Source organism: Acipenser ruthenus, chromosome 3 (genome assembly GCF_902713425.1).
Source record: "Acipenser ruthenus chromosome 3, fAciRut3.2 maternal haplotype, whole genome shotgun sequence".
NCBI lineage: Eukaryota > Metazoa > Chordata > Actinopteri > Acipenseriformes > Acipenseridae > Acipenser > Acipenser ruthenus.
Window position 1 is genome coordinate 34,384,704 of NC_081191.1, and position 25,602 is coordinate 34,410,305.

Sequence of the window (25,602 nt, forward strand, 5' to 3'; positions counted from 1 at the left end):
GAATTGCTTGTACGCATCCTATGGAACTTTGTGCTGTCTTTTTTATTTGAGATATTATGAATGTACAAGTAGGTTATGGAAACCAACTTTTTCAAGTTGCTGACACCTAATTCGATGAGCTATTGCAGGTTATACAGTACTGTGCAAAAGTTTTAGGCAGGTGTGAAAAAATGCTGTAAAGTAGAATGCTTTCAAAAATAGACATGTTAATAGATTATATTTATCAATTAACTAAATGCAAAGTGAGTGAACAGAAGAAAAATCTAAATCCAATCCATATTTGGTGTGACCACCCTTTGCCTTCAAAACAGCATCAATTCTTCTAGGTACACTTGCACAAAGTCAGGGATTTTGTAGGCATATAGTCAGGTGTATGATTAAACAATTATACCAAACAGGTGCTAATGATCATCAATTCAATATGTAGGTTGAAACACAATCATTAACTGAAACAGAAACAGCTGTGTAGGAGGAATAAAACTGGGTGAGGAACAGGCAAACTCAGCTAACAAGGTGAGGTTGCTGAAGACAGTTTACTGTCAAAAGTCATACATCATGGCAAGACTGAGCACAGCAACAAGACACAAGGTAGTTATACTGCATCAGCAAGGTCTCTCCCAGGCAGAGGGGGTGAATACTTATCTATTTCCGTTTTTTTTATTTTTCATTAAGTGTTGAGTAGGTTGTGTAAATTAAAGGAAAAAAATCCCATTTAAATGCATCAAGATTTCAGGTTGTAACACAACAAACTGAAAATGTCCAAGGGTAGTGAATACTTACTATAGGCACTGTGTATAATATATATATATATATATATATATATATATATATATATATATACACACTACCTGTCAAAAGTTTTAGAACACCTCCATTTTTCCAGTTTTTATTGAAATTTACGCAGTTTAATGTCTCAATGTACTCTGAAATTAAAGCATAGAACAAATAAACAATTGGAGATAAAAAAGAAATCATGGAATCGTTTTGTTTAACAAAATTTAATCTAAATTTTTGACTCTTCAAAGTAGCCACCTTTTGCAGATATAACAGCCGAACACACTTGTGGTATTCTTTCTACAATGGAAATCAAATATTGTTTGGAAAGTTCTTCCCAACACTGTTGCAGAAGTTCCCACAAATGTGTTGCACTTGTAGGTTGCTTTGCTTTCACCCTTCTGTCCAGTTCATCCCAAACCAGCTCGATGGGGTTTAAGTCTGGAGACTGTGCTGGCCATTCCATGATTTGAAGCCTACCGTCTTGTTCTTTTCTTGTAAGGTAGTTCTGACATAGCCTGGAGGTATGTTTTGGGTCATTATCTTGCTGTAGGATGAACCCCTGACCAACTAGGCGTATACCAGAGGGTATTGCATGGCGCTGCAAAATGCTGTGATAGCAGTTTTGGTTCAGGGTGCCACTCACTCTGTGCAAGTCGCTGACTCTGGATCCAGCAAAAGACCCCCAGACCATCACACTTCCTCCTCCATGTTTGACAGTTGGTGTCACACACCGAGGAACCATCCTTTCGCCTACTCGACGGCATACAAAAACCCTGCGTGATGAACCGAAGATTTCAAATTTTGATTCATCGGTCCATAAGACCTTCTTCCAGTCTTCAGTAGTCCACTGGCGGTGCTTCATGGCCCAGGCAAGCCTCTTTTTCTTATTTTGCCATCTTAGCAATGGCTTTCTTACTGCCACTCGACCTGTCAAACCTGCAGCTCGAAGTCTTCTCTTCACAGTTGAAACTGAGACTTGCTTACTTCGACCAGTGTTAAGCTGTGCTTGAAGCTGTTGTCCTGTGAGCCGCCTATCACGCAAGCTGTTGACTCTCAGAAACTTGTCTTCTGATTCTGTTTTTGGATCTGCCAGACCTCTTCCTGTCAGAGTTTCCTCCAGTTTCCAAGTGCCTTTTGATGGTGTAGGAAACTGTACTCACTGACACCTTGGCTTTCTTTGCAATTTCTCTAAAGGAAAGACCTACACTTTTAAGGGTTATAATGGTCAGTCTGTCTTCCTTTGTTAATTGCCTTTTTCTCGCCATTATGAGAGCAATATACTACTTCCTGCAGTACAATACTGTCCAAATAATGCTTAAGAGGGTGTAGTAACACAGTCGGTTCCAATACTGTTTTTATACAGACGGAGGGTTTGTAAGTAATCAACAAAAGTTGGGACACCTGTAGGAATTGTTATCATCAACTTTCAAGGCTTAATTTACTTCCATTGCTGCAGAACAGCTGTAAGTTGTTAACCCTTTTTGTATAACTCTGAAATGTACATTATTTTTCAGTTTTTTTTTAACCTAAACTTTTTTTTTTTTAACCTCTGGCTTACCTTTGTACCATTTCAGGTTATTCACTGGACTTGAACTGCTTAAATTTCAATAAAAACTGGAAAAATGGGGGTGTTCTAAAACTTTTGACCAGTAGTGTGTGTGTGTGTATGTATATATATATATATATATATATATATATATATATATTACACACAGATCTGTCTGCAGAAAAAGAATGGAAGCTGCCATTTTACTCATGTTATTTGACATTGCATTGGCTTCTTGGCTCTCTCGTTGCCTCAAGGATAAGGGAAGCATTCTCCTCCTGTCAGGTTTCCGTGACCCTTGCATGATGTGCAAGGTGGCTCTTCCACCAATTAATGCCCTGCATTTATTTTCTTCTTCCACTTACCTGTTCAGACCAGGTAAATATAGATTTTATGAGACTGAGTTTGACCGCATTCAGCAGTGCAGCAAAGATTAGATACATTCACGCTAGATTGTTGCTTCATGTATTCTTTATGTACATTTTTCACAGACATTTATGCAGGCATTTTATATTTTCCTGTAAGTTTACCTAATTTATTATTGAGTGTTTTAAAGATATAGACCATTTGCTGTTCTACAGTGCCTGCATTTACACAGAGTTAATAGATTGCTGTTTGATGTGGGCTGTATGAACTGTCTCTATCACTCAATAGGACAGTAATTTAACATGTAAAGCTGGTACGCTAGCTATGTTCAGGACACACCGCTTGTCTTTGTTATTTAATTGCTTAATAAAACTCTTATCTAGTACTTTAAAGTAATGTACACTCTGTGTCTATCGGCATGGAGAAGACATTGAGAATTGCTAGTGCACCCATGGGGCTAACATTTTCTTTGTTGTAACTTTACAAGGACCATCTGTGATAGTAAGCTTGAAAAGGGATGAGGTTGTGTGTGAAAGTGAACTTTAAATGGAATAGTTACTGCTAACCCTAACCTGAATCTTCATATAAATAATCTTCATCGGTCAAAAACTGTTGGTCAGATCAACTGTCTTTCAGTGCTTATCAATTGCTTGGCTTATCTTTATGATGGTGTAAACCTGCTGAGATGCTGATGATGTAATCTTGAAATGCACATTTTGGTAGGCCGCACAAGGCTGATACAAGTCAGAAAGCAGCTGTTTATCATCCAGCTCAAGTTAATTGTAAATGAACAGCATCGCATAGCTTTCAATAATGCAAAGCATCTGGTTTGCCCCTGTAGGCATAATAGAATGCTTTGCCCTTAACTATGCAGGATAATAAAAGATTTTGAAAGAAAAGAGGAATGTAGAACAAATCTGTTGACAAGGTACATGTACAATATAAGGTAAGGCATATCTGGCAAAAAAACAATATTCCTAGCGATACCTTGTGTTATTGAATCTTAAGGTTTTAAGCTACCTGCTCATATGCATATTAATTAAATCCCTTGCAAAGTGTCTGTGTTAACATTAGAAGAGGAGCCCTGCTGTTTTGTTGGCCCGTTTTCCACTTGGGTTGTGTTGAGTCCATTTTTAGGTGTAATCTTTTTGGATAAAAATCATGGCTCTAAAACTGATTGCATATATGCCTCTTTTGATTGATAGGTTCAAGGGTTATTTGCAGTCTGTCTTAATTTGGTTGAATATGGAATTTGCATAGACAAAAAAATAGAGGCAATAACAACTGATTGGGTGAAGCGGTTTTTGGCTGGGAAACAGTCGGGTTTATTTCTTTGAAGAAATATGCAGATTATAATGACTGCAATAATTATTTTGGTTGTATTAAAGTTAGTGGTTTGAGCAGCTTCATGGTCAGTGCACAGCTCATGTTCAGTCCAGGTATCCCTGGTGTAGTATTCTCTGCAAAAGATGACATGTACACAAAATAAGGTTTCTGCTGATATACATTTCCATATACATTACTGTGAATAATGGTATCATAGTAGGTTTGTTCTGCTTTGGGGATGTACACTCAGATCAGTGTTTGCCAGCATTATTGAAACCTTAATCTGATAATGACACATGAAGAGGCAGACTAATGCATGCTTCCTTAATCTTTAAATTAACTGTTAAAGACATCTGATCTGCATTGATTCCCACCACATACCGTAGAAACTTCAGATTAAACATGGTAACGTCTGCTTGCTGGGACTCTCAAGATAAGTGAAAGATAAACTAGTCAGCTACCAGGCAACCACTAGTTGTATTGAATAGGGTTCTGTCTCCAGAACCATGAGGTGTGCTGCAAATTGCAAATATGCAAGCAGCTATAAAGGATTGGGCAATTATCAGCTCACCAGGTTCAGAGCTTTGAGATTTTGCAATAAACTGGACTGCTTTACAACCAAGAGGTAGATGCCAGGGTTGCCAAGTCGTCTTATTAAAAGTGTTTTTGTTTTAACATGGGTTGCTTATACAAATCCTGAATCCCCATAAACACGTTTCTTGATGTATTGGTGAACCAAATAGACAGGCTTATTATTTTTTCAATCTCCACATTTTTTGTGCTTTTAGAATATTTGAGAGAATTTTTTTTTATTTTTTTAAACTCTACCTAGTTTCACTGCAAACACCCCTTGCTATCAGTTCTTTAGCAAAACTGTAGCCTGCATTTAGTAGAACAAACTACTGGCTTCCTGACTGAGAACCTCTTGTTTTGCACTCAAGGGGATATAACTGAAATAAGCATTTACATGATTAACACTTATAAAATCCTCTGTTATTCCACAGTGCTTTAGTTAAACCGCACATTAAGATTGTAAAACAGTAAGTGTGTGTTTTAGCTTTTAGGAATCAACTTGATCTTAATTGCTAACTAGCATGTGGATTCCTGGTTTGTAAAGCACCTTGGAGGTCAGTTTAGATTTAGGTTTTGTGTTTTGGCACAGTACGGTAAAATCAAGTTGTATCTCCTTGTATACAGGGCTGGGAATGAGCAAATGTGGTTTATAGATTATATTGTTAAGATCAGACATTGCATCATTTAATGTTTGCTACCTAAAATAAATGACATGACAATTCTGTAACTGTGTTACAGATCATATGGTTTTTTACACTATTTAAACATGTAACGACTGAAAATAATTTGACTAGTATTCTAGATCAAAGTTATGGGTGTTTTAATGTTTTTTTTTTTTTACAGTTATCTGGTTGCATTTTAATTAGGTGAGGATATGGAACCTTTCTATTGTGCCCCAATAAAACTGTGTGTACTGCAATTCACTTTATTATAGGGGTTTGATTTTTTTACAAAAGTTACAAAATTGCTTAATAATAAACCCTAAATAATTAATTCCCAGTAAATGTTTAATTTTGAACAGTTCTGTGTTGTACAGTTACAGTAAACAAAATGTATTTTATATATCTTGTGTCCTATGATAACTTTAATCGTGTTAGTAGAAAATATAGTTTTTGTAAGTGTCACAGATGCCCCCACTTGTTTCACATATTAAAAGTACTGCTGTTCGGAGTGCTCGGCAAGTCATGCAAACATGGTTTGAATCCCATGTACGCCAAGTTGGCTTAAAAACCCACAGTGATTGTTGCATTGGCCTTTGCGTTCCTGCTGGGTTAGCAAAGTTAATCGGTTACTGATAGTTTGCCTCGACTGCTCAGGTGCCCTATGACTCCAGATAGAGAGTTCCAAGGCTTGGCCCTTTACCTCCAGGGTTCAGTAGCTTATTAACATCCATTGCTTAGGTTCAGTGGGAGAAAAAAGACAATACAGCAGGAACAGAGGTCGCGCATTGACCTCCAGTCCTCCTGATCTGTAAGTGCTGCAGCATTGGGATGACATATGAATTGGGCATTTCGAATTGGGTTGAAAAATTTGATACAAATGTGTCAATTATTATTTTTTTAAGTATTATATGGAAATAACTTGAAATTAATGTTTATTTTTAGGTCTTAATAGCATTACTGGATACGGTTTTAGACAAACTAGTCAAACATCACTAAATAACCTGCTAAAATAGTAAGATTTCAGTAATTTATGTGATAGCTTTTAAGGTTTGTTTTTTTTCATGGTAATTGCTACATCATGAAAAAATAAAGGACTTGCAATTCTCTTTTCTTCCAAGTCTTCTTTAGTATGATTTTTGTAAAAATCCAGTAGTTACCAAACAAGAATACAATCCTTTTTAAAAAAAATGTAAGTAATTATATGTTTTGTTTAATTATATGGTGTTGAATATTTGCATTTCATAAATTGAATGAGAACTTTTTTTTGACAACTTCCTTATGCTGATTGCTCCAGTTTAATGCCACATTTTGGTGTTTAGTGCATTAAACATATGTTTTTGTGAAATGAGTTGCTCTGTGATTTTACCATATTAGTCTCACATGGTTATTGTGTAGTGTACCATTGGACTAATTCTACAAATAGAGAAAACATTGTTCTGGTTAAAACAATAGTCAAACATTTCTATAAGTAAGTAAACAAATCTGTATTTTAAAATATAATGACGTCTAGACATGCAAACCATATGTTTTGTTCCGTATTCTTTTTTTGTCTGCCACTGTTGCTTTTTAACTTATTTTAATTAGTTTTTCGATGAGCATAATGCAGGCCTGTACTTCACTCAAAAGCCACAAGTTTACAGTTGCTAAACAACGCCAGACTAGTCTTTTATGGGAAAGGGGGTGGGGCAGTTTTCAATTGACCATCTCAGAGGCTCTGACTGCTTTTGTACTTTGGCTTAAACCACACTGATGTTGGATGCTTAGCGCAATAGTTCCACAATAAAACTCACTCAAAGACACCAGTAAAACTCAGAGCTATTCTGACAAAAATGTACATAAGATAAAAAAACAACTTAATTGTTCTAAACCTTATAAAACACTATTGTTTTTTGTTTATTTTCTAACTCTGCACATTATGACTGGAGAGGAAGTCTTGCCACTAGAGCAAAGTTTAATCTAATGACCTTTTCCTTTGGTCCACGCATAGGATTGGGTTCTTTTTCAGGTCCAAAGTCCCCTCCTCAACAAGAGTAGTGTCTGTTTATTGGAGTCAGAACATTGTTACCCTATTCAAACTGCCTTTTATAATGCGCGATCATACGTTTTGTGACTGACGTGAATGGCAATTGCTGTACTGTATGTGGTTTTAATGCATGTTGATCAATCGCACATGATTTATGTAGTGTGGATAACGTTTTTGTAACATACAAAAATAGATGTATTCCAGATATAGTTAAATGAACCATTTTACTACCACATTGTTTGAATCATATCATTAGAAAATGCAAAACGTTCAAGAACTTATTGAAATTGAATTTGGATCAACTCAAATCAGTCAAATGAAACCTGATATTACAACCACTTAAAGTACTGAAAGTGCTGTTCATATATAAGTGCTTTTTATACGCATGTTTTACATGAATTAAGCAAAGCGATGGTTCTGGGAGGGAACTCACTTTAACCTTAGATCAAATCACATAAACATCCAGCATATTTGAAGTGCTTCCAATACCAGATCAAATCGGCAATCGAATTGCTCTATCTTACTTGTCCTTCGATAAACAATACATGCAGTGATCGGCAAGGAAAGGATTTATATTTTAACTCACTCCATTACATCCCTGCTGTGTGCCAGTTTTTGCCTCCTCCTCCCCAGCCTCCACTTGCTTTTTGGCTTCGTCTAATGGGGTAGGGCAGCTAACCTAACCCCCTGCTCATGGCTTCTCAACGGTCAACCTCTCCACTTATCCCCAAGTTAATTTATGGGCAGGGATACCTCGAAAGTTGTGGCCAAATGCCAAATGTAGTGTAAAATATGTATAATGTAGTAGTGTTGTCTAGTCTATGGCCAAAAGTTTTGCATCACCTAGAATTTTAGGATTGAGACATAATTAAAAAAAAAAAAAAAAATATATGAACATAATCAAAGAAACTACAAATTTATATTACAAGTCTACTGGAAGCCATAATAGTGGTGCAGTATTTCATGTTAGATTTCAAAATGTCACATTTTTAACATTTTCGTTTTTCGTTAAGTACCAGTATATGGAAAACTACAAAGTGATATGAAATTAAATATGTTAACATAACATTATTCAGCAGGTTTCATTCGACTTTATGAAGCAAAATTTGCCAATTATGTAGGGTGAGGCAAAACCTTTGGACTTAGCTGTACCTGTGACTTTATCATTGAAATAATACTAGGCTAATGGATTTACTTTAAACGGATACCACCATGCCAAAATGAACCATTAAGAATACAAAATATAATTATAATTTCATAAAAGTAGCTCTAGCAGGTTGGTTCACGTTGGCAGGCAGGTATTGTATGTCTTGAGGTATGATGGCACTACAGTACCTTACCTAGAAAATTAACCACGGCACTAAAAAGCTTAGTGAATTACTTTAAATAATTGCATTCACAGTTTGCATTAAGATCAAATGAAATAATGAATCACTTTGTTCTTTCATTAGAACTGGCTTTTTTGTGATATGTGGTTGCTTTGGTTTCAGCTTGATGACTGTACCCTGCAGCTGTCTCACAATGGAACCTATTTGGATCTGGAGTCTACACTGGCTGAACAGAAGGATGATCTGGAAGGCTTTCAGGAGGACACTGGGTAAGAAATATCTCATTCTTCATGCAACTAAGAAGGTACCTGTCTGCAGTGTTTACTCTGTATCATAAACGTGGAGTTAATCAAAGCCTGGAGTACTTGGAGAATATCCCTTTCGGTCACGATTTTTTAATTACATTTTTAGAAATTTTAAAACATTTTGTGTGAACTCTTTGGAGTTCTAGAAGTTGTCCTGCCAAAAGTTTGAAAAAAAAAACCCTCAAACATTATGCATTATAAAAAGTTTTGCATCACCTTATAGAATTAACAAATTTTGCTACATAAAGTTGAATTAAACCTGCTGAATAATGTTAACATATTGAATTACATACCGCTTTGTAGTTTTCCATATACATAAATGGACAAAAACTGAAAAATATGACATTACAAAATCAAACATGAAACGCTGTACCACAATTACGGCTTCCGGTAGACTCTGCGATATCATTTTGTAGTTTTTTGATTACATGATGTTAAATAAAGAATCACAATTCTGTTTATTTTTTTAATGATGTCTCAATCCTAAATTTCTAGGTTGGCCATAGCTGTAGATGCATAGATAGGAAATGTAACATGGTAGAATTATACACCCAGTGATATGTCCCTAAATATTTTGGTAATACAAAATGTACTGTTCATCCATTGCACTCCATTACAGTGTATTCCATGGCAATGTAGGGGTGTTATTACCATGAGCCTACAGTGAAATAACTGCAGGTATCGACATTTGTTTTAACCGAGCTGCAGAAAAAGCATTGTGTTGGTGATGATTTGGAATGGAATTAAAATAAATAAATAAATAAATAAATAAATAAATAAATAAATAAAATAAAATAATGAAGACCTTTTTTAAATTCATTTTTATAGCCCCAAACAGTGAGCATCATTTAGTCTGAAACCAATACAGGCTGCTCTGTGAAACCTGCGTGAAACATTCGACCTTTTATAGTTGCACTTGGCCAAATGAAATTCACTGGCAACCATGCAGATGACCTGTGGGAATGTATGTTGCAAGAACACCCAATAATGAAAACCATAACTGCAAGAACTGAATTCTGCATAAAAAAATTGCCTTGTTGTCCTTTCACTGTTCCTTTCTCTTTTTGGTTTCTCTTTTTAATTCTATACATTCTAAGTAGAATTGGTCTATGTAGTAACTTTAAAGAAAGATAACCATTAGATAACTCATATTTTCAGTGCCTTCCCTTTCATGTACTGTAAATAGCAGTCTGCAGTTTAAAGGGGAGTTATGTCTTCCAGACATAATACAACAACAAAAAAAAACTATATGAACATAATGTTAACTTTACTTAACATCATGTAATCAAAGAAAATATAAACGTCTACTGGAAGCCATAACAGTAGTACAGTATTTCACGTTAAGTTTTGACACATTGCCACAATGTCAGTTTTCTGTTAAGTACAGGGTGATTAGAAAGTAAGTTTACCACATCAATGATGTGGTGCGTTGCTGTGGTAAACTTACTTTCTAATCACCCTGTATATTGGAAAACTACAAAGCAGTATGCAATTCAATATATTAATGTAACATTATTCAGCAGGTTTCATTTGACTTTATGAAGCATAATTAATTCTATAGGATGGTGCAACATTTTGATTGTAGCTGTATACAGTACATGAGGATGTGTCTGCAGTAGCGAGTAGATAGCAAATATTGTTGTAGTAAAAATAAACTGCAGTTACTACATTAAGTACGCATTGCATTTTTTTTACACACACACACATAGGTAAAGGGGTTGTGCTTAAAGGTATTGTGAAATCTTCATTGCTTTTAAAAACTACCAAGCTGGTTTTCTAACACTGGACAATGTGAGTATTGTTAACAAAAACTGGTTGGAACTCACTAGCCTCTGGGAGAAAGTATTAATTTCCTACAACACCTTCCACCCAGTCCCCAGATTGATACTCTGAAACTGATCCCGACAGTAGTTTTATTCATAAACATATACATGACATTGAAATAATCTCTTATCTGTCCACCACAGCCTCTGTTAGAAACTCTTGGCTTCCCAAAAATGTATGCTTTCCAGGTGTCCTCAAAATTAGAAATTGAACGAGAATAGTGCTTGTTGTACCACTGTATGCTTGAAAAGCTGCGGGACTTTTTGAAAGCCTTTTACATTAAGGTGTAACTTCCACTATATATATTTTTTTTTATAAAAGGTTAAAGCATCCATATTCCTGGGCTCCCGCCTGGCGCATCCAGTAAAAGCACTCGCTAGAGTGCAGGATGCGCTCTATAGCCTGGACGTCGCCGGTTCGAGTCCAGGCTATTCCACAGCCGACCGTGGACGGGAGCTCCCAGGGGGCGGCGCTCAATTGGCCGAGCGTCGCCCGGGGGGTGGGAGGGTTAGGTCGGCCAGGGTGTCCTCGGCTCACTGCGCAGCAGCGACCCCTGTAGTCTGGCTGGGCTTGCCTGTAGGCTGCCCAGAGCTGCGTTGTCCTCCGACGCTGTAGCACTGAGGCGGCGGCACGGTGAGTTCGCAGTGTGTAAAGAAGCGGGCGGCTGACGGCACACGCTTCGGAGGACAGCGTGTGTTCATCTTCGCCCCTCCCAAGTCAGCGCAGGGGTGGTAGCGGTGAGCTGAGCCTAAAAAATAATTGGGCATTTCAAATTGGGGAGAAAATAATAAAAACTAATTGGCAATGACTAAATTTAAAAAAAAAAAAACAAACATCCATATTCCAAACATAAACAAGACAACGCAGCTCTGGGCAGCTTGCAGGCAAGCCCGCAGGCGCCCGGCCAGACTACAGGGGTCGCTGCTGCGCAGTGAGCCGAGGACACCCTGGCCGACCTAACCCTCCCTCCCCCCGGGCGACGCTCGGCCAATTGAGCAATTTAAAGATGACCTGCCTATCACCATTTTTATTCTAGCCAAATGCATTTGCTTCTTACTTTTCTAAGAGACTTCAGCCTTGTCTTTTAAATGTAAGATGTACTGAGTAATTACATTGCCATTGTCTTACTGCAAACTATGTTTCTGAAAGGGGAATCCACCCACTAATCACATACGTAATCAAACTGTCCCCATAAATAGCCCTCTCGTCTACGCCTCCTTGTCGTTTCTTTTCTTGTAGCATGCCTTGTGCAGGCAGAAGGTGGTCCAGAGTGCCACTTGTCCTGCCCGCTGGCATTAGTTATCATTCAATCAATATACATTACATCCTAGTTCGGCCAGTGTATAGGGGTGGCTATCGAGTTCCAATGGACAATCCCACGGGCCAAATTATGTTACGTTTCTTTATGGACATGGTCATCTGGCAAGTACAATAAAGAACTGTTCATTTCAAATTTTGTGGATGTCTCCTTTCTGAACAGACCATATAAAAATAAAAATGAGGAAATTCTGAAGCACCGAGTTTTAGGTGGAAAATAAATAGCGATGCCACCCTGTAAACCAAACATACATAGTCTAGCAATGCCAACTGGTGCTGCTTGTCAGAAAAACAACTTGTGATAGTATGTCTATACCATATGCCAAAAGGAATATTATGCATCTATGAATAATACCAACAATTACATTTTTGCAATTTAGACTTATAGTATTTGTATTGGTGTGCCCTACAGTATAAGTGTCAGTCCTTTCTAAAGGCAGAACTGGTTAGTAAACTCTGGTAATAAAAGTGTGTTTTATTTTTAATGTATTCTGTTGGCTTAAAGATGTAAGGGTGCTTCCAAAACTGCTTGGCTTAGCTTGGCCTGCATACTTTGATGCCATGGAAAAAAAAGGCATTTCTGAAGTTCTATAAAAGTGGTTTCAAGTTCTTAAGGCGGTTTAACATTCTTGTAAATGTGCAAAATGTTTGCATGCATAAAGTGGCTTTTGAGGAAGATGTTTCTGTTTTACAGACTTGGAGAGTTTAAGATCTTTAATTGAGAAGCTTAATGTTTTTGCAACAGAGTGCCCACACCCAAACCAGTAAGATTTGAAATAATCTTCCAGAAAAAACAAAAACAAACTATTAAAGACAGCTTTTATTTAAGAGATCTAAGTAGGTGCTGACAGCACAGATATATATGATGGGGGGGGGGGGGGGGGGGGGGGGGGGTACTTCCATATGGATATAAATTATATTTTACCAAACCTGAAAAACTGCAACTGATGTTGTACTGTGCCAATAAGTGTTGTAGTGTCCTGTTCATTTACTGGTATGCTAATGAGCAATCCGCAGCATTTTGTGTTTTAATTTCAGTTTTATGTTACAGACTTTTCATATGGATTACAATGCAGTTTATGACATACTGTATGGACTAGCGCTAAAGAGTAATTGGAATGATGCAAGTCAACCCTACTTCTGGACAAAAGTATGTCTGTTGCAAACCTGAGAAACCGGGTATGGCATGCCACATTTACAGGATTCAAATAAAATCTTCACCTGCGTAGGATTAGGAAAACGTAGCAATATAGAATGTGGTTCTGTAGCTTGCTCCCACATTTCCTTTACTTGAATACCAGCCAGTTTCCATTGTTGTGTTGCCATTGCTGCTGTTCAACCATAGCGACAGTAACCGAGGACCCCTCAAAGAGCGACACTTACTCGGCTTGCCCTCTTAGAATCTGTGTAATAGCCCTTAAGTTTTCTAAAGCACAATTGGCTTTGTGTGGGATCCCTGAAAGACACAATAGAACGATCTGGTGCCACTTGCAATTGTGCTTGCTGTTACCAGCTCTGTGGGAGAGAGGCTGGCTGGCAGAAGAACACTGCTACAGGCTGCAATCAGTCGCTCATTAAAAAAAATAAAATCCTAAAGGTGCAGTCCTGTGAAGAAATTGCTATAGTCAAAGCACATTAAACTGGGAAGTTTAACTGCACTGTAACTGCAAATTAAAGGTCTACATTATGTAGTTCTAGTAGTCTAGAAAGATAAAACCATGTTTGCCATTCATAGTATATATTTTGTGTAGCGCCCTGTATAGTTTTCCAAATAATTTCAAAGCTGCTTGCAGTGCAGTATTTCATGTCAAATGTTATGATAGTAACAAAAAAATAATGTATAAAAAAAGGGCACCATCCTACCTAAGAGAGCCTGCCTATTTCACTCATAGAGTGATAAATAGGCAGGCAGATTTTGTCTGGGCTTTCTGTTTTTCTGCATCTAAATCTATGTTTGGGGCTTGTGAACAAACGTGACAGTCCACCAGGTATGCGTTCTGATTAAATAAACTGCACAGAAATTTGCTGGGAATAAACTGACTAAAATTAGAAAGGATTAAGGGACACTGCATTGTATTCAGAGCTTCTTGTGAGAGGCTATATGATGTTGTATTTATTTCCCTTCATTCCTATACGAAGGGTTTCCCTATTGTATAAGCATAACGGAAGTTGTTTTGTCTGATTTAGAAATGGATCCGTGGGTCTAAGGCTGTGGTTTTCAACCCCGGTGCTGGGGACCCACTGTGTCTGCTGGTTTTCATTCCAACCGAGCTCTCAGTCACTTAACTAGACCCTTAATTGAATTGATAATTTGCTTAATTAGACCTTTTTAATTGTTTTCAGCTCTTAAACACTTGCAGATTTCAAATTAGCTGCAACATTTTATAAGTAACTTGAACTCTGCAACTGTTTAAGAGCTGAAAACAATTAAAAAGGTCTAATTAAGCAAATTTTCAATTAAGGGTCTAGTTAAGTAATTGAGCGCTCAGCCGGGAATGAAAACCAGCAGACACAGGGGGTTGTCAGGATCGGGGTTGAAAACCACTGGTCTATGGGACAGCAGAAAAACCAGAATTCCTGTTTTTTTTTTTTTTTTTTCTCAAGAATGTTGTCCAAAAGTCCCTTCCCATTGGCTGCCATCTCTCGGATTTCACTGGGCTGAGATCAGGTTTTAGCTCCTCTTTTTAGTTGTAACTGCATTCTCAAGTTTGAAATACTGTCCTGAAGCGGAGCTAATTTGTCAATTATCAGTAATACAGAGGGCTTAGCCCCCATTTAAACCTTTGTATGGGCTGTCATTCTTTATTACAGACACAGAAAAATAGTTGTCAAGGACATGCTGTTCGCACTAAACAAAGAAAAAGATCATCCTGGTTTGCCAGAAGCCTTGCAACTTTATTGATCCTAATCTTTTTGTAAATTGTTACTAGAGGTGTCTAAATCTATTCCTGGGCATCACCTTTTCTTTTTGTGCCTATGGCTGGTCCAAAATGACAAACATACAAGTTTTCTTTTCAGCTTTTATTTTGTCTACAGGACATCTGTCAGCCTTCAAGTTCATGATGTGTGTACTGGCCCTGTGTGAAGATGGTTGTTCTGTGGTCACCAACAAGCAAAATAAATAGTGACACTTGACAACCAATGAGTAAACATGTACAAACCACCGTGAGGAGACAAGCGCTAAACTAGGCTTAGTAATGAATGTTAACTATATGAAACTGTTTTAAGGCTCTTTTTTAAACAGTAACAGCTAATGCTTGTGGTGTTGCTTTTATAATGAATACAACCTCCCTAAAGGCACTGACACTCCTCTCAAACTTGGGACTCTGGAGGGAAAACATGCTAGTATCCAAATTTGTAAAACAGGCATGTTGAATAAGGGAATAATTAGATTGATCAACATTCATCTGACATAATTAAGTTAACAAAAACCTTTGTAAACATCAGTAGCTTCATGAACACTGCATTTCCAACCGAGAAAGCAATGCAGCCATACCAAACCAGTAACATAATCCTTGAAAAAACCAAAAAAAAAATGTAAGGAACTCCTATAACCACATGCAAATACCTGGAAATCATGTAGTCATTTCACTTTAGGATTATTTGTGATATTAGGATAAGACATTAAAAATTCAGTGGGAAATAAACTTAAAACATTGGGAATCTTCTATAACAATACTGGTCGTCTAAAGTAGGGATGTCCTATCACAGTCCTGGAGGGCCATTCCACTCCAGGTTTAACAGGTACAGTTATATACCGGATTCTGCAGAGTCAACACCCAGGGGGCAAAAAATTGTTAAGGAAAAAGTGGGGTGTGGGAGGCGTTGAATCAGGCGTAGGCTGGTAAAGTATATGGGTACACTTCAGAAGAGCCAGCTAGGTTTGTGAAGTGTATAAACTGTGTCCAAACGAGATTTCTCCATTCAGTATTCTTTATTTCCCTGGCACAGGTTTGTTGCTTTTGGTTAAAGCATTGGAATACAGAGCTCAAAGACACTTGCTCAAAGTACCCCACGGTAATGATCTCTCTTCCTAGTTCCAAGACATAACCTAACTCTCCACAGTTGAGCAGCCACGTCACAGTGCATAAGGTTTCCAGTTAAAGCTGCAGCAGGGTTAGCTGCACAGTACAAAACAGAGTACCAACAAATTTTTTTGCTGCATTAATTCTAAGAACCAATATCATTAATAAAATAATCTGAACAGTGCAAATACTGTAACCTGGCCAAAACAATAGAAAATACATTCCAGCATTACACTGGCATTATTACAGAGGTAGCATTTTTAACATTAGGTAGGTAGATTAAGTTTACAATTTGGCATGCTCAAAATTCAAAGGTAGAGCACAGCACACAGTCGCACTAAAGAATCAAGAAGTGCAGTTAACATATATATATATATATATATATATATATATATATATATATATATATATATATATTAAATTTAGTCATTGCCAATCAGTTTTTTTTATTATTTTCTCCCCAATTTGAAATGCCCAATTATTTTTAGGCTCAGCTCACCGCTACCACCCCTGCGCTGACTCGGGAGGGGCGAAGATGAACACACGCTGTCCTCCGAAGCATGTGCCGTCAGCCGCCTGCTTCTTTACACTCTGCAGACTCACCATGCAGTCTCCTCAGAGCTACAGCGTTGGAGGACAACGCAGCTCTGGACAGCTTACAGGCAAGCCCGCAGGCGCCCGGCCAGACTACAGGGGTCGCTGGTGTGCGGTGAGCCGAGGACACCCTGGCTGACCTAACCCTCCCTCCCCCCAGACGACGCTCGGCCAATTGAGCGCCGCCCCCTGGGAGCTCCCGTCCACGGTCGGCTGTGGAATAGCCTGGACTCGAACCGGCGACATCCAGGCTATAGCGCGCATCCTGCACTCTAGCGAGTGCTTTTACTGGATGCGCCACTCGGGAGCCCACAGTTAACATATTTATTGACTGGTGAAATACAATTCAAAGTTGCTGCAGTATGTCCACTGTTTTGTCATTTCAATTATTTTCACGAAACATTAAACTTTAAAGCTACAGTGTGCAAAAGCACATTGTGAAAAACCACACATTTAGATGAAAAACGCTAGAATAAAAGTCGCTACATTTAAAAAATATATAAACACGTGAAATTTTCGGTCCAGTAAAATAAAGGGCTTTTCATAATCTCGTAAGTAAGAAATTGCAGTGTCCAGTGTGAAAAAACAACACAAAATAATAATTAACATACAAAGTAGCACTATAGCATTAAAATGTTCAATACAAAAAAATGCCTGAGTTACAAGCTCTTGCAGTGTCTAAAACAATTAAAAATATGGATTGTAGCGTAACAGGAAAGTGTAATCAATCAGCCTGCAGAGTCTGTATAATCTGATCCGAAACCGCCGAACTTCACGTCTTCTTCATCTGAACCTTCATCATTGATGATGCAAGCAATTGTCTGAATCATTCATGCACAGAGCAACTACCTCTAGGCAGTTTTTTTCACGTGAGCCACGATATTTCCTCTTAGGCCCTGTCCACACTACATAACCGATCTCGAGAACCGTACTCGAAACCGCTCTAATTAATACACACAAGTAGGGCTTGAAGTTTTCAGGTTTTATTTTTAATCAGGTGAAGTCCCTTTAAATAAATTGAGCTGATTCTGTTTTATAATTAAACTCAGAAAAAGCTGTTAATTACAAAACAATCTTTGTTTTTACCTTCATATCTTGCCTGAGCCTAATTCTGGTCCTCTTAATTTTATTTCAAACAGAGCTGACAAATTATGTAATTTGTTCATCCCCAATCCTACTTTTAACTCGCATTTCATTTTTGCAGTCGCCTAATTTAACGCTGTGTTTTTATTTATTTATTTATTTATTTATTTATTTATTATTATTATTATGATGATGATGATTATTATTATGATTATTTATTTCTTAGCAGACGCCCTTATCCAGGGCGACTTACAGTCGTAAACAAAAATACATTTCAAGGATCACAGTACAAGTAATAATACAGTTAAGAGCAAGATAAATACAATGACTTTGGTTCTAGCAAGTACAAGTACGATTCAAGTAAAATACGATTTTCCCCACTAGTTTAACAGAGATGTCCTGAAAGATTTTTTGAAGCATAAAAATGAATACCTAGTGCGGCGTGTACAGTGATAGCAACTCCTTCGGGCGCCTGAGTATTTCGCCAAACATACAACAAAGCATTTGGAGATATTGGAGGATACACAAAAAATGTAGTTAGGTATTACAGCATCCACACTTCTGATAAACCGCACTACCTGATGCGATCTAATTAGAACCGGACTCGAGACAACCTCCTGAGGTGGTCTCGAGTCCGGTTCTCGAGTACAGTATTAAATGCTGCGTAGTGTGGACGCAAACCGTATTTAGCACTTTTAAGCCTGCTTAAATGCAAAGGCATAGTGTGGACAGGGCCTTAGGCATTATTTGCGTCTGGTTATTGAAAACCAGAAATTAATGTTGACTTTCAGCTAAAAGTTGCGAGGGGTGGGGGTGGGCTACCGTTCAGAGCAGGGCGTTGATGCGGCAGAATCTGCTAATTAACTATTTCAGGGTCTGAATGGCGGTTTAATTGGTTCAATTAAACAATTTAGAACCGGGTTGGAACAAAGACCAGGAGTGGAAGTTTTTTTTTTTAAATTATCACTAAATCTTTTCTACTTTCACCTGAAGAAGAGACTTTTGAGGTCTTGAAAGCTTGTGATTAATTATTGTTTAGTTAGTCCAATAAAAGGTATCACATTTCCTTCTGTTTGTCTATCATATCTGGACTGACATGGCTACCATTTAATCTATCAACGACTTAAAGTACCACTGAAACCTTTATAGTTCTTGACATTTTTGTAAGGATTACTTTAAGATCAAGAGCTGTACATAACCATTGTACTGTAGGAGGTTTTTATTTTTCCCAATTTTGGTATAGTATTAAAGTTATGTGGCTCAGAGCAACCCAGGAATCTGTCAGTTGAGGTGTTTAAATCGAAGTTGAAGATTGTACCCAGGCTGTTTCTTGTTTGGTGCAGTATTCAGAACCTTGGGGTGCTAGTTTCACAAAAGATGCCTTTGTTGACTCAACAAGTCTCAGTAAATAAATAAATACATGTTTGTGTTTCCACCAGTTTTTTTGTTCCACCAGTCTCAATACTTGTTGAAGGGTACTGCTAAAACAAACCTCTGCACTTTGACTGTGGATCTTGACTTTAGGTTTGTTTGTCTCAAAACAAAAAATGCAAAGAATGAGAGAGATATCCAGCTAGACTCCAAATTGATAAGCTGCAGAGATTTCTGATTTCTGATTTCTGATGTCTGGCTTCTTTATGCTCCTGAGCAGCTGGTCTTTGCAATCAGAAAAGCTGTTTGCATAACTGGATTCTGCTACAAAAAAAAATAAAAAAATTCCTGCATGATATACAGTATAATAATATGGTGCTGTTTATACAGTTATAAGTAGCCAGCAGTTACTGCAGTGTTAAGAAAACATGATTGATTCAAGGCAACAGTCATTTGCACTAGCATTACTAAGGGACACAGACACAGTCTTTGCTGCCCCTTACATAAATTAAATTGCACTGAAGAATATAATGGCACAGTATATGATGTCAAGGTTCACCAAGTTATATCCTAGTCTCTGAACACAAGACTGCAGATAATACTTTTTTCTGCAGACCGCTCTCATCAAATCACTCAAGACGAGATATCTATTCTGAGTGATCTAAAGAAACTTCCTGAAGTTCCAGATATGTATTCCAGAATAAGTTTGTTTTTAGCTTAACACTGGTGGTGTGATGGGAGTGATTTAAGTTATGGATAAATTGGTATTACTTTACTCATACACTTCCAGACATCTCAGACAAGGTCATCCATGGCAGGGATCTAGTCAGTTCTCTGTATGCAAGATACTGTACAGTATGTGTATTTACAGCCAGCCCATACTTTTACAGGCTTCAGATGGTCCGCTAGCAGCTAGACTTAAGAGAAAGAAAAATCTACAGCTAGAATGTGTTGGAAGTTCTTTATTCACTATATTGTTTCAGAAATATAAGACTGAAGACTTTAAACATTGATATTCTTAATTGTTTATTTTATTTAAATTAATTACACCATGTGACAGGGCGGACTTTGTCGCTGGTACTTGTCCGGATGTGTGCGGCTGGGATGTGTAACAGGAGACGTGTTGCTTGGAAACCAATTGAGCAGGTAAGCTCGCCGCCGCTGAGCTGATCGAGAAGTCCAGATTGGCTGGGGGGTGTGTCCCAGTGGGGCTGCACGCAGCTCAAAAAGTGTCTGGCCCACAGCTCAAGGCGACTGCACCGCCATGCTACACAGAGGGGTGCTTTGTTGACATCGAGGAGTGGGGCGTCCACGCCACAGGATTAGCTACTACAGAACCCTTCAACTGCAAGACGGTGCCTGTGAAGGCTCTGCTCAACCAGGACTGTCACAACGACCCGGAGTCGCTGGGAGGCCAGGACTTCGGGAGCAACAACAGTAGGTTAGTTTAGGAGATGATCCTAAACAGTATAGCGAGGGTTTGCATAGTGTAGTAGGTTCCTGGAGTGGGCCGTCTCTTTTAATGAGGCTAGCGCTCGCCTTGTTTTAGCTTTTGTTTTGTTTTGTTTTCTTTATTAAATATGACACTAGGGCTACCATTGCTGGGACCCTAGTGGCAGCACCTGTGACAGCAGAAGTATTACCGGAATTATCTTAATGTACTGCAGTAAAACTTTGAATAGTGGTATGTAAGCCTTAGTTTCTAAAATATTATTTAGGTCCGGTACAGGTCCAGTCCACCTTAGGGAAGTCCAGTCCAAACAGTGGACCACTATGTGGCTGGTCCACCTTCTATATTTTATACAAACACTGGGCCAACTAGCTTTGTTCTGTGTGTTTTAAAGTGGCTGGAACAAGGGCAATGTTGGAAACATGCACAATGTATAAAACACTGCATACTCCTAAGACCTTAAGCATTCACTTTTTAAAAAGCTCTACAGTAAAAAAAAAAAAAAACTTCAGTGAGAAGGTCCGTATGTAACTGATATTATACAACAGGAAAAAAATCAACATAATGCTTACAAAACCCTATAATGTGTTAACATATGTATTCCCAAATGTGTTTTTACTGCAGACTCTCATTACACTTACTCCATTGCATTTTCGAAGTAATAAATAAGTAATTACCATAAAGAACATTATCATAATACGTTGCCAAAAACATGACACAATATATTCATAATACATTTGAGTTCTTACCTGTAAACAGGAATATGTTTAAAGCTTGGAACTCAATGTCTGTAGCTTGGTGTTGTTTACATTTTTACACTGAGGTTTGAGGTTCAAGTTACATCTGTATGTGATGCAGGCATATACAGTACTGTGCATACAAATAAGAAGGGCTGTTCTGTTTTATCCTAATCACGAATACCTGCTGTCGTCTTACAGTCTACGAATAAGTCTTTGTAGCTGAAGTTCCTCAATATATATATAATAATAAAAAATAAGACATTAGAGCAAGCTCTGATCCGACTCTCACCCTGCTCTAGTACTAGTACAACCCAACAAGTCATCAGAATATGCATCCCGGTAGCATTTTTTTGACATTCTGATATAACGTTAGACCTGAAACTTAGCGATATGAATGCTCATCTGCAAAAACAAGCTAGAGCTATCCGAAACCACTGTGCATCTCTAAGACAGCTCACTTAGGCTGTGGAGAGACAAAAGGAAGCTTTACAAGGGCAGACCAGAGCTCTACAGATTATGTCAGCCAATAAACTAACTGAAAATCAACAGATAGCAGCAGGACTCAGCACTTTATTCCACACTTACTGGAGCTCTGGAGGTGATAAATACTGTGATCAGAAACAGCAGCAACACATCCACCACTGAGGGCCATACTTCAACAACAACCACAGCTGCAGCCTCTACATCTTCAACTCCAAATGTGATTTCTCCATGCACACGCAGAATTGGTTTGCAAAGACAGAGAGGGATGTCCCATCAATCAAATGAGGATGCTTCTGGGAGAAAGTCCAGATTAAATAAATAATATGCAGATGCTCCACTGTGTATAGAAGTTATTTCCATAGTGTTTATATAATCTTAATTTGTCACAAATATGAACGTATGTACATGTTAAAAAAACAATTGTTAAATAATTATTGCAATTGAGAAGGTGAAATATGCCAACACTCATTACATATGTTGACCATGTGAGCCTAATTATTCCTTTAACACTAGAACCGCTGCGGTTATACTCATACTTGACCGGCGGTCATTATGACAGTTACAATTTAAACAACATCAATATTAAAATGAAAGACACACTATCGGATACAACTCAAAAGTTTTATTCAAGCACACCATCTCAAACATCTGCACAGCCGAAACACCGTATTTAAATGAACAATAAAACAAAAGAGTTTATTTTATAACTTACCACATGTAAAACACTACTTCGTAAAATGAAAAACTATAATAAAATAAACATTTCAAAGGAAACTAGTGTGTAAACAGGTATATGTACATACAAAACTGTAAAAATGTGTTTTTTTTTGTTTTGTTTTTTGGTAACGTAAACAAAAAGAAAATAACTCAATTCCCCTTATGTACCGTGAATGCGCTTTCAGGGCAACAGACTTCAAAGTAACACCCTAAGTAGCACAACCCACACAGATGTAATGCTTCTCAACTTTTTCCTGTGCATTTACCACATACTGCTCTTTCACATTGGGCACAGATATCAGAAGTTTTATTTTTATTGCATTTAGCTACCTGGCATTGTTTTCTCTTGTGTGTGTGTCACTGGGTGCAGCACTGAATCCAGGTTGAGCTGCATTTGCCTGCTGCTTTGCAGTTTTCTGATCGAAATGTTTCTGCCGAAGCTCTGTGGCTAGCTTCAACATGAAATCTCTCCTACTGATATTTCCCCCAGTGCATTCCTTGTACAAAATAGAGGAATTGATGGCAGTACATTATAAAATACAGCAACTGGCCACCGGCAAAAACCGGCTTTCACTGAGTACTGACGTGCCACCTGGTCTAAAATGTCCATTTCGTACTTTGTGTCATTGTAGAAATCCACAGTTTCCGTTTTTTTCAACAGTCCCGATGGCAACTAACGTATGAAGGGAGCTGAGAATAATTGCATCCTTTCTCGGCTTGCACTTGTAAACAGTTAGCATAGCACAGTCATTGTGTTTTAAAATTGGACTGGAGTACAGCTGTGGTTGCAAGTTTTTGCACAGTTGGTGGACGTTGTCTTCTTGCTTTGTTCACTGTTCCAACCTGGCTGTTTTTTTTTCTTTAACTCTTTTGCCAATTGCAGTGAAGTAAAAAAAAAAGGTCAGTGGTAACATTTCTCTCTTTTCCTAAGTACGGCGCCATCAGTCTAAGTACAACATTGTCACTCAGTCTCTGACCAGCTGGGCGAGTTTCATCTTTGCCCAAGTAGGGGTAACCATTCACCACTTATTTGGACTCAATGTCCGCTGCCAGCCAAAACTTGATCCCATATGTATTGTGTCCAGCAACACTGTGTTTTTGTCGGAAACAGCTTTTCGTCCACTGTAAGGTTCTCTCCTGGCTTTTAGCAGGCAATGCTGTTTTCAATGAAGCCGTTCCAAATATCTGATACCAGGGCAAATTTATCTGTCTGAAGGTGGGCACTTCTTGTTGCTCTCAAATCAAAACGTAATAATCTCAAGATTTCTTGAAAACTATTCAGTGACATTGTCTCATAAAAAAAGCATTTCCCTACTGTGTAGACCAAAAGCTCTCCAGGTAAAGGCTTTTGCCACCATACTCTCCACGAACATACAGGGTTGCAATAAACACTTCTAATTCTTCCAACGACATTGCCCAGGAATCATCATTTTGTATCCTATGTGCCTCTGCTACAGTACAGTGTTGAATGTAGTGTAGCATTCGCATATCGATCAGTAAATGAAAAGCACTGAAAGTGCTCTTGATGTTGCATTTTGCGTACGGTGTAGGACCTGAGGTTTCAGTCAAAACATTTTGTGCAGCCTGTCATCCCACAATGTCAACACCGGGATTTATAATGTCCCAAATAGTGCCATCCTTCCCAGTCTCCTGAATGCCTGTTCATGCTGGCGATGCAGCTGGAGTCGCTGTCCTTGGTACTGCTGCGGGTGAAGCGGTTGGCATGGCTGGCACGCCTGCAGCTGCTGCAAGAAATGATACCCTCTCTTTGTGGTCGTGGCACTTCAGTGGCACCTTTCTCGCATTCACTTGTGGAACTGCCTGTTTCACAAATCTAGGGTTCATCACTGTTGTGATCACTCACATTCCCTGCGTCAAAATCATTTTCGGAGAAAGCTGTAAGCATATCAGTAGCTTCTTGTGTGGTCATGCGTCTTCTTTGAGCCATTATGAGTTTCAGCCTAGTCTGTCGGTGTACCTGTGAGAGTAAAATAGTAATACAATATGACAGCAGACTATATATGCTCACGTAGACAGCCAGATGCCAGTTCTCCAAGGAATTGATAGGATTACAATAGCTCTTTGGATAGCACATGTCTAGACTTCAAGAGCCATATTCTATTCAAAGTAGTAAGCTCAGTGGTGGGAGATAACAACAGGATTGTATATAAAACAATAGAATATTGTAGGTTCTATTCCAAGTAAACTTTATTGTAAAGGCCTTATTTTTTGCAATCCTGCTTTTCAAAGCCGTCAGGGTATTTAATACATGTATTTAGGAAAAGTCATAAACAGACAACCGCATAACTTTCAGAAACGCAGAGTAATTTAAATTTGAAAACCTCAAACCGTCAAAATGACTGCCGTGGCGGATCTAGTGTTAATGCATATACAATAAGTCATATTGTGCAATGGTTTACATTTGTATTATTTGTATTGTACTTTCACGAGAAATATTGATTGATGATACATAGCCTTACTTCTCTTCCCTGCCCTATATTATCACCCAGCACAGCAGGCTCCATAGGTGGATCAGGGGGAAGGTTGTCTAATATGTCTCTTGGTAAACCATTGTTGATAGCTGTGTTGTGCAAAAAGCATGCAATAATGATCTGATGACATTTTGCAGGACCATACTGTAGCACAATTCCTGATTTGTCTAGACATCTGAATTGACTTTTTAACAATCCAAATGCCACTTAGTGATCGAGCGTGTAGACATGTGTGCTGTGTTATACTGGAGCTCGGCTGGACTGCTGGGATCAGCCACAGAGGTTAAAAGCCATGGCCTTAGCTCATAGCCTGCATGACCTAATACACAGATTATGTTTATTAAGATTGTTACTGCAAAGTTACAATTATCCACAATATTAACACCTGGAATGTAATAACACCTACCCAACAGCCACCCTTCCACATATTTTCTTGTCTCAAAATCATCAAACAGACCACTGCCAAGATAGCCAGCAACCACATTCAGGGTTCTCATTTGAAAGTCACACACCATTTGTACATTCAGGGAATGAAAATACTTTTCTATTCTAGAAAATGCGATCCCTTTCACTTGGAGCTATGTGAGTACAATCAATAGC

The 25,602-nt window shown here is 38.3% G+C and overlaps 1 protein-coding gene across 10 annotated transcripts in view; it reads left to right on the top strand.

Moving 5' to 3' along the window:
- The window catches only part of LOC117394649 (FH1/FH2 domain-containing protein 3-like), a 262,112-nt gene that overhangs the window by 7,254 nt on the left and 229,256 nt on the right, over positions 1–25,602 (top strand). For all 10 annotated transcript variants that reach the window (XM_059012819.1, XM_059012820.1, XM_059012823.1 and 7 more), the window contains exon 2: positions 8,764–8,870. In XM_059012819.1, coding sequence (XP_058868802.1) covers positions 8,764–8,870 — 107 coding nt within the window. The remainder of the gene's footprint in view (positions 1–8,763; positions 8,871–25,602) is intronic.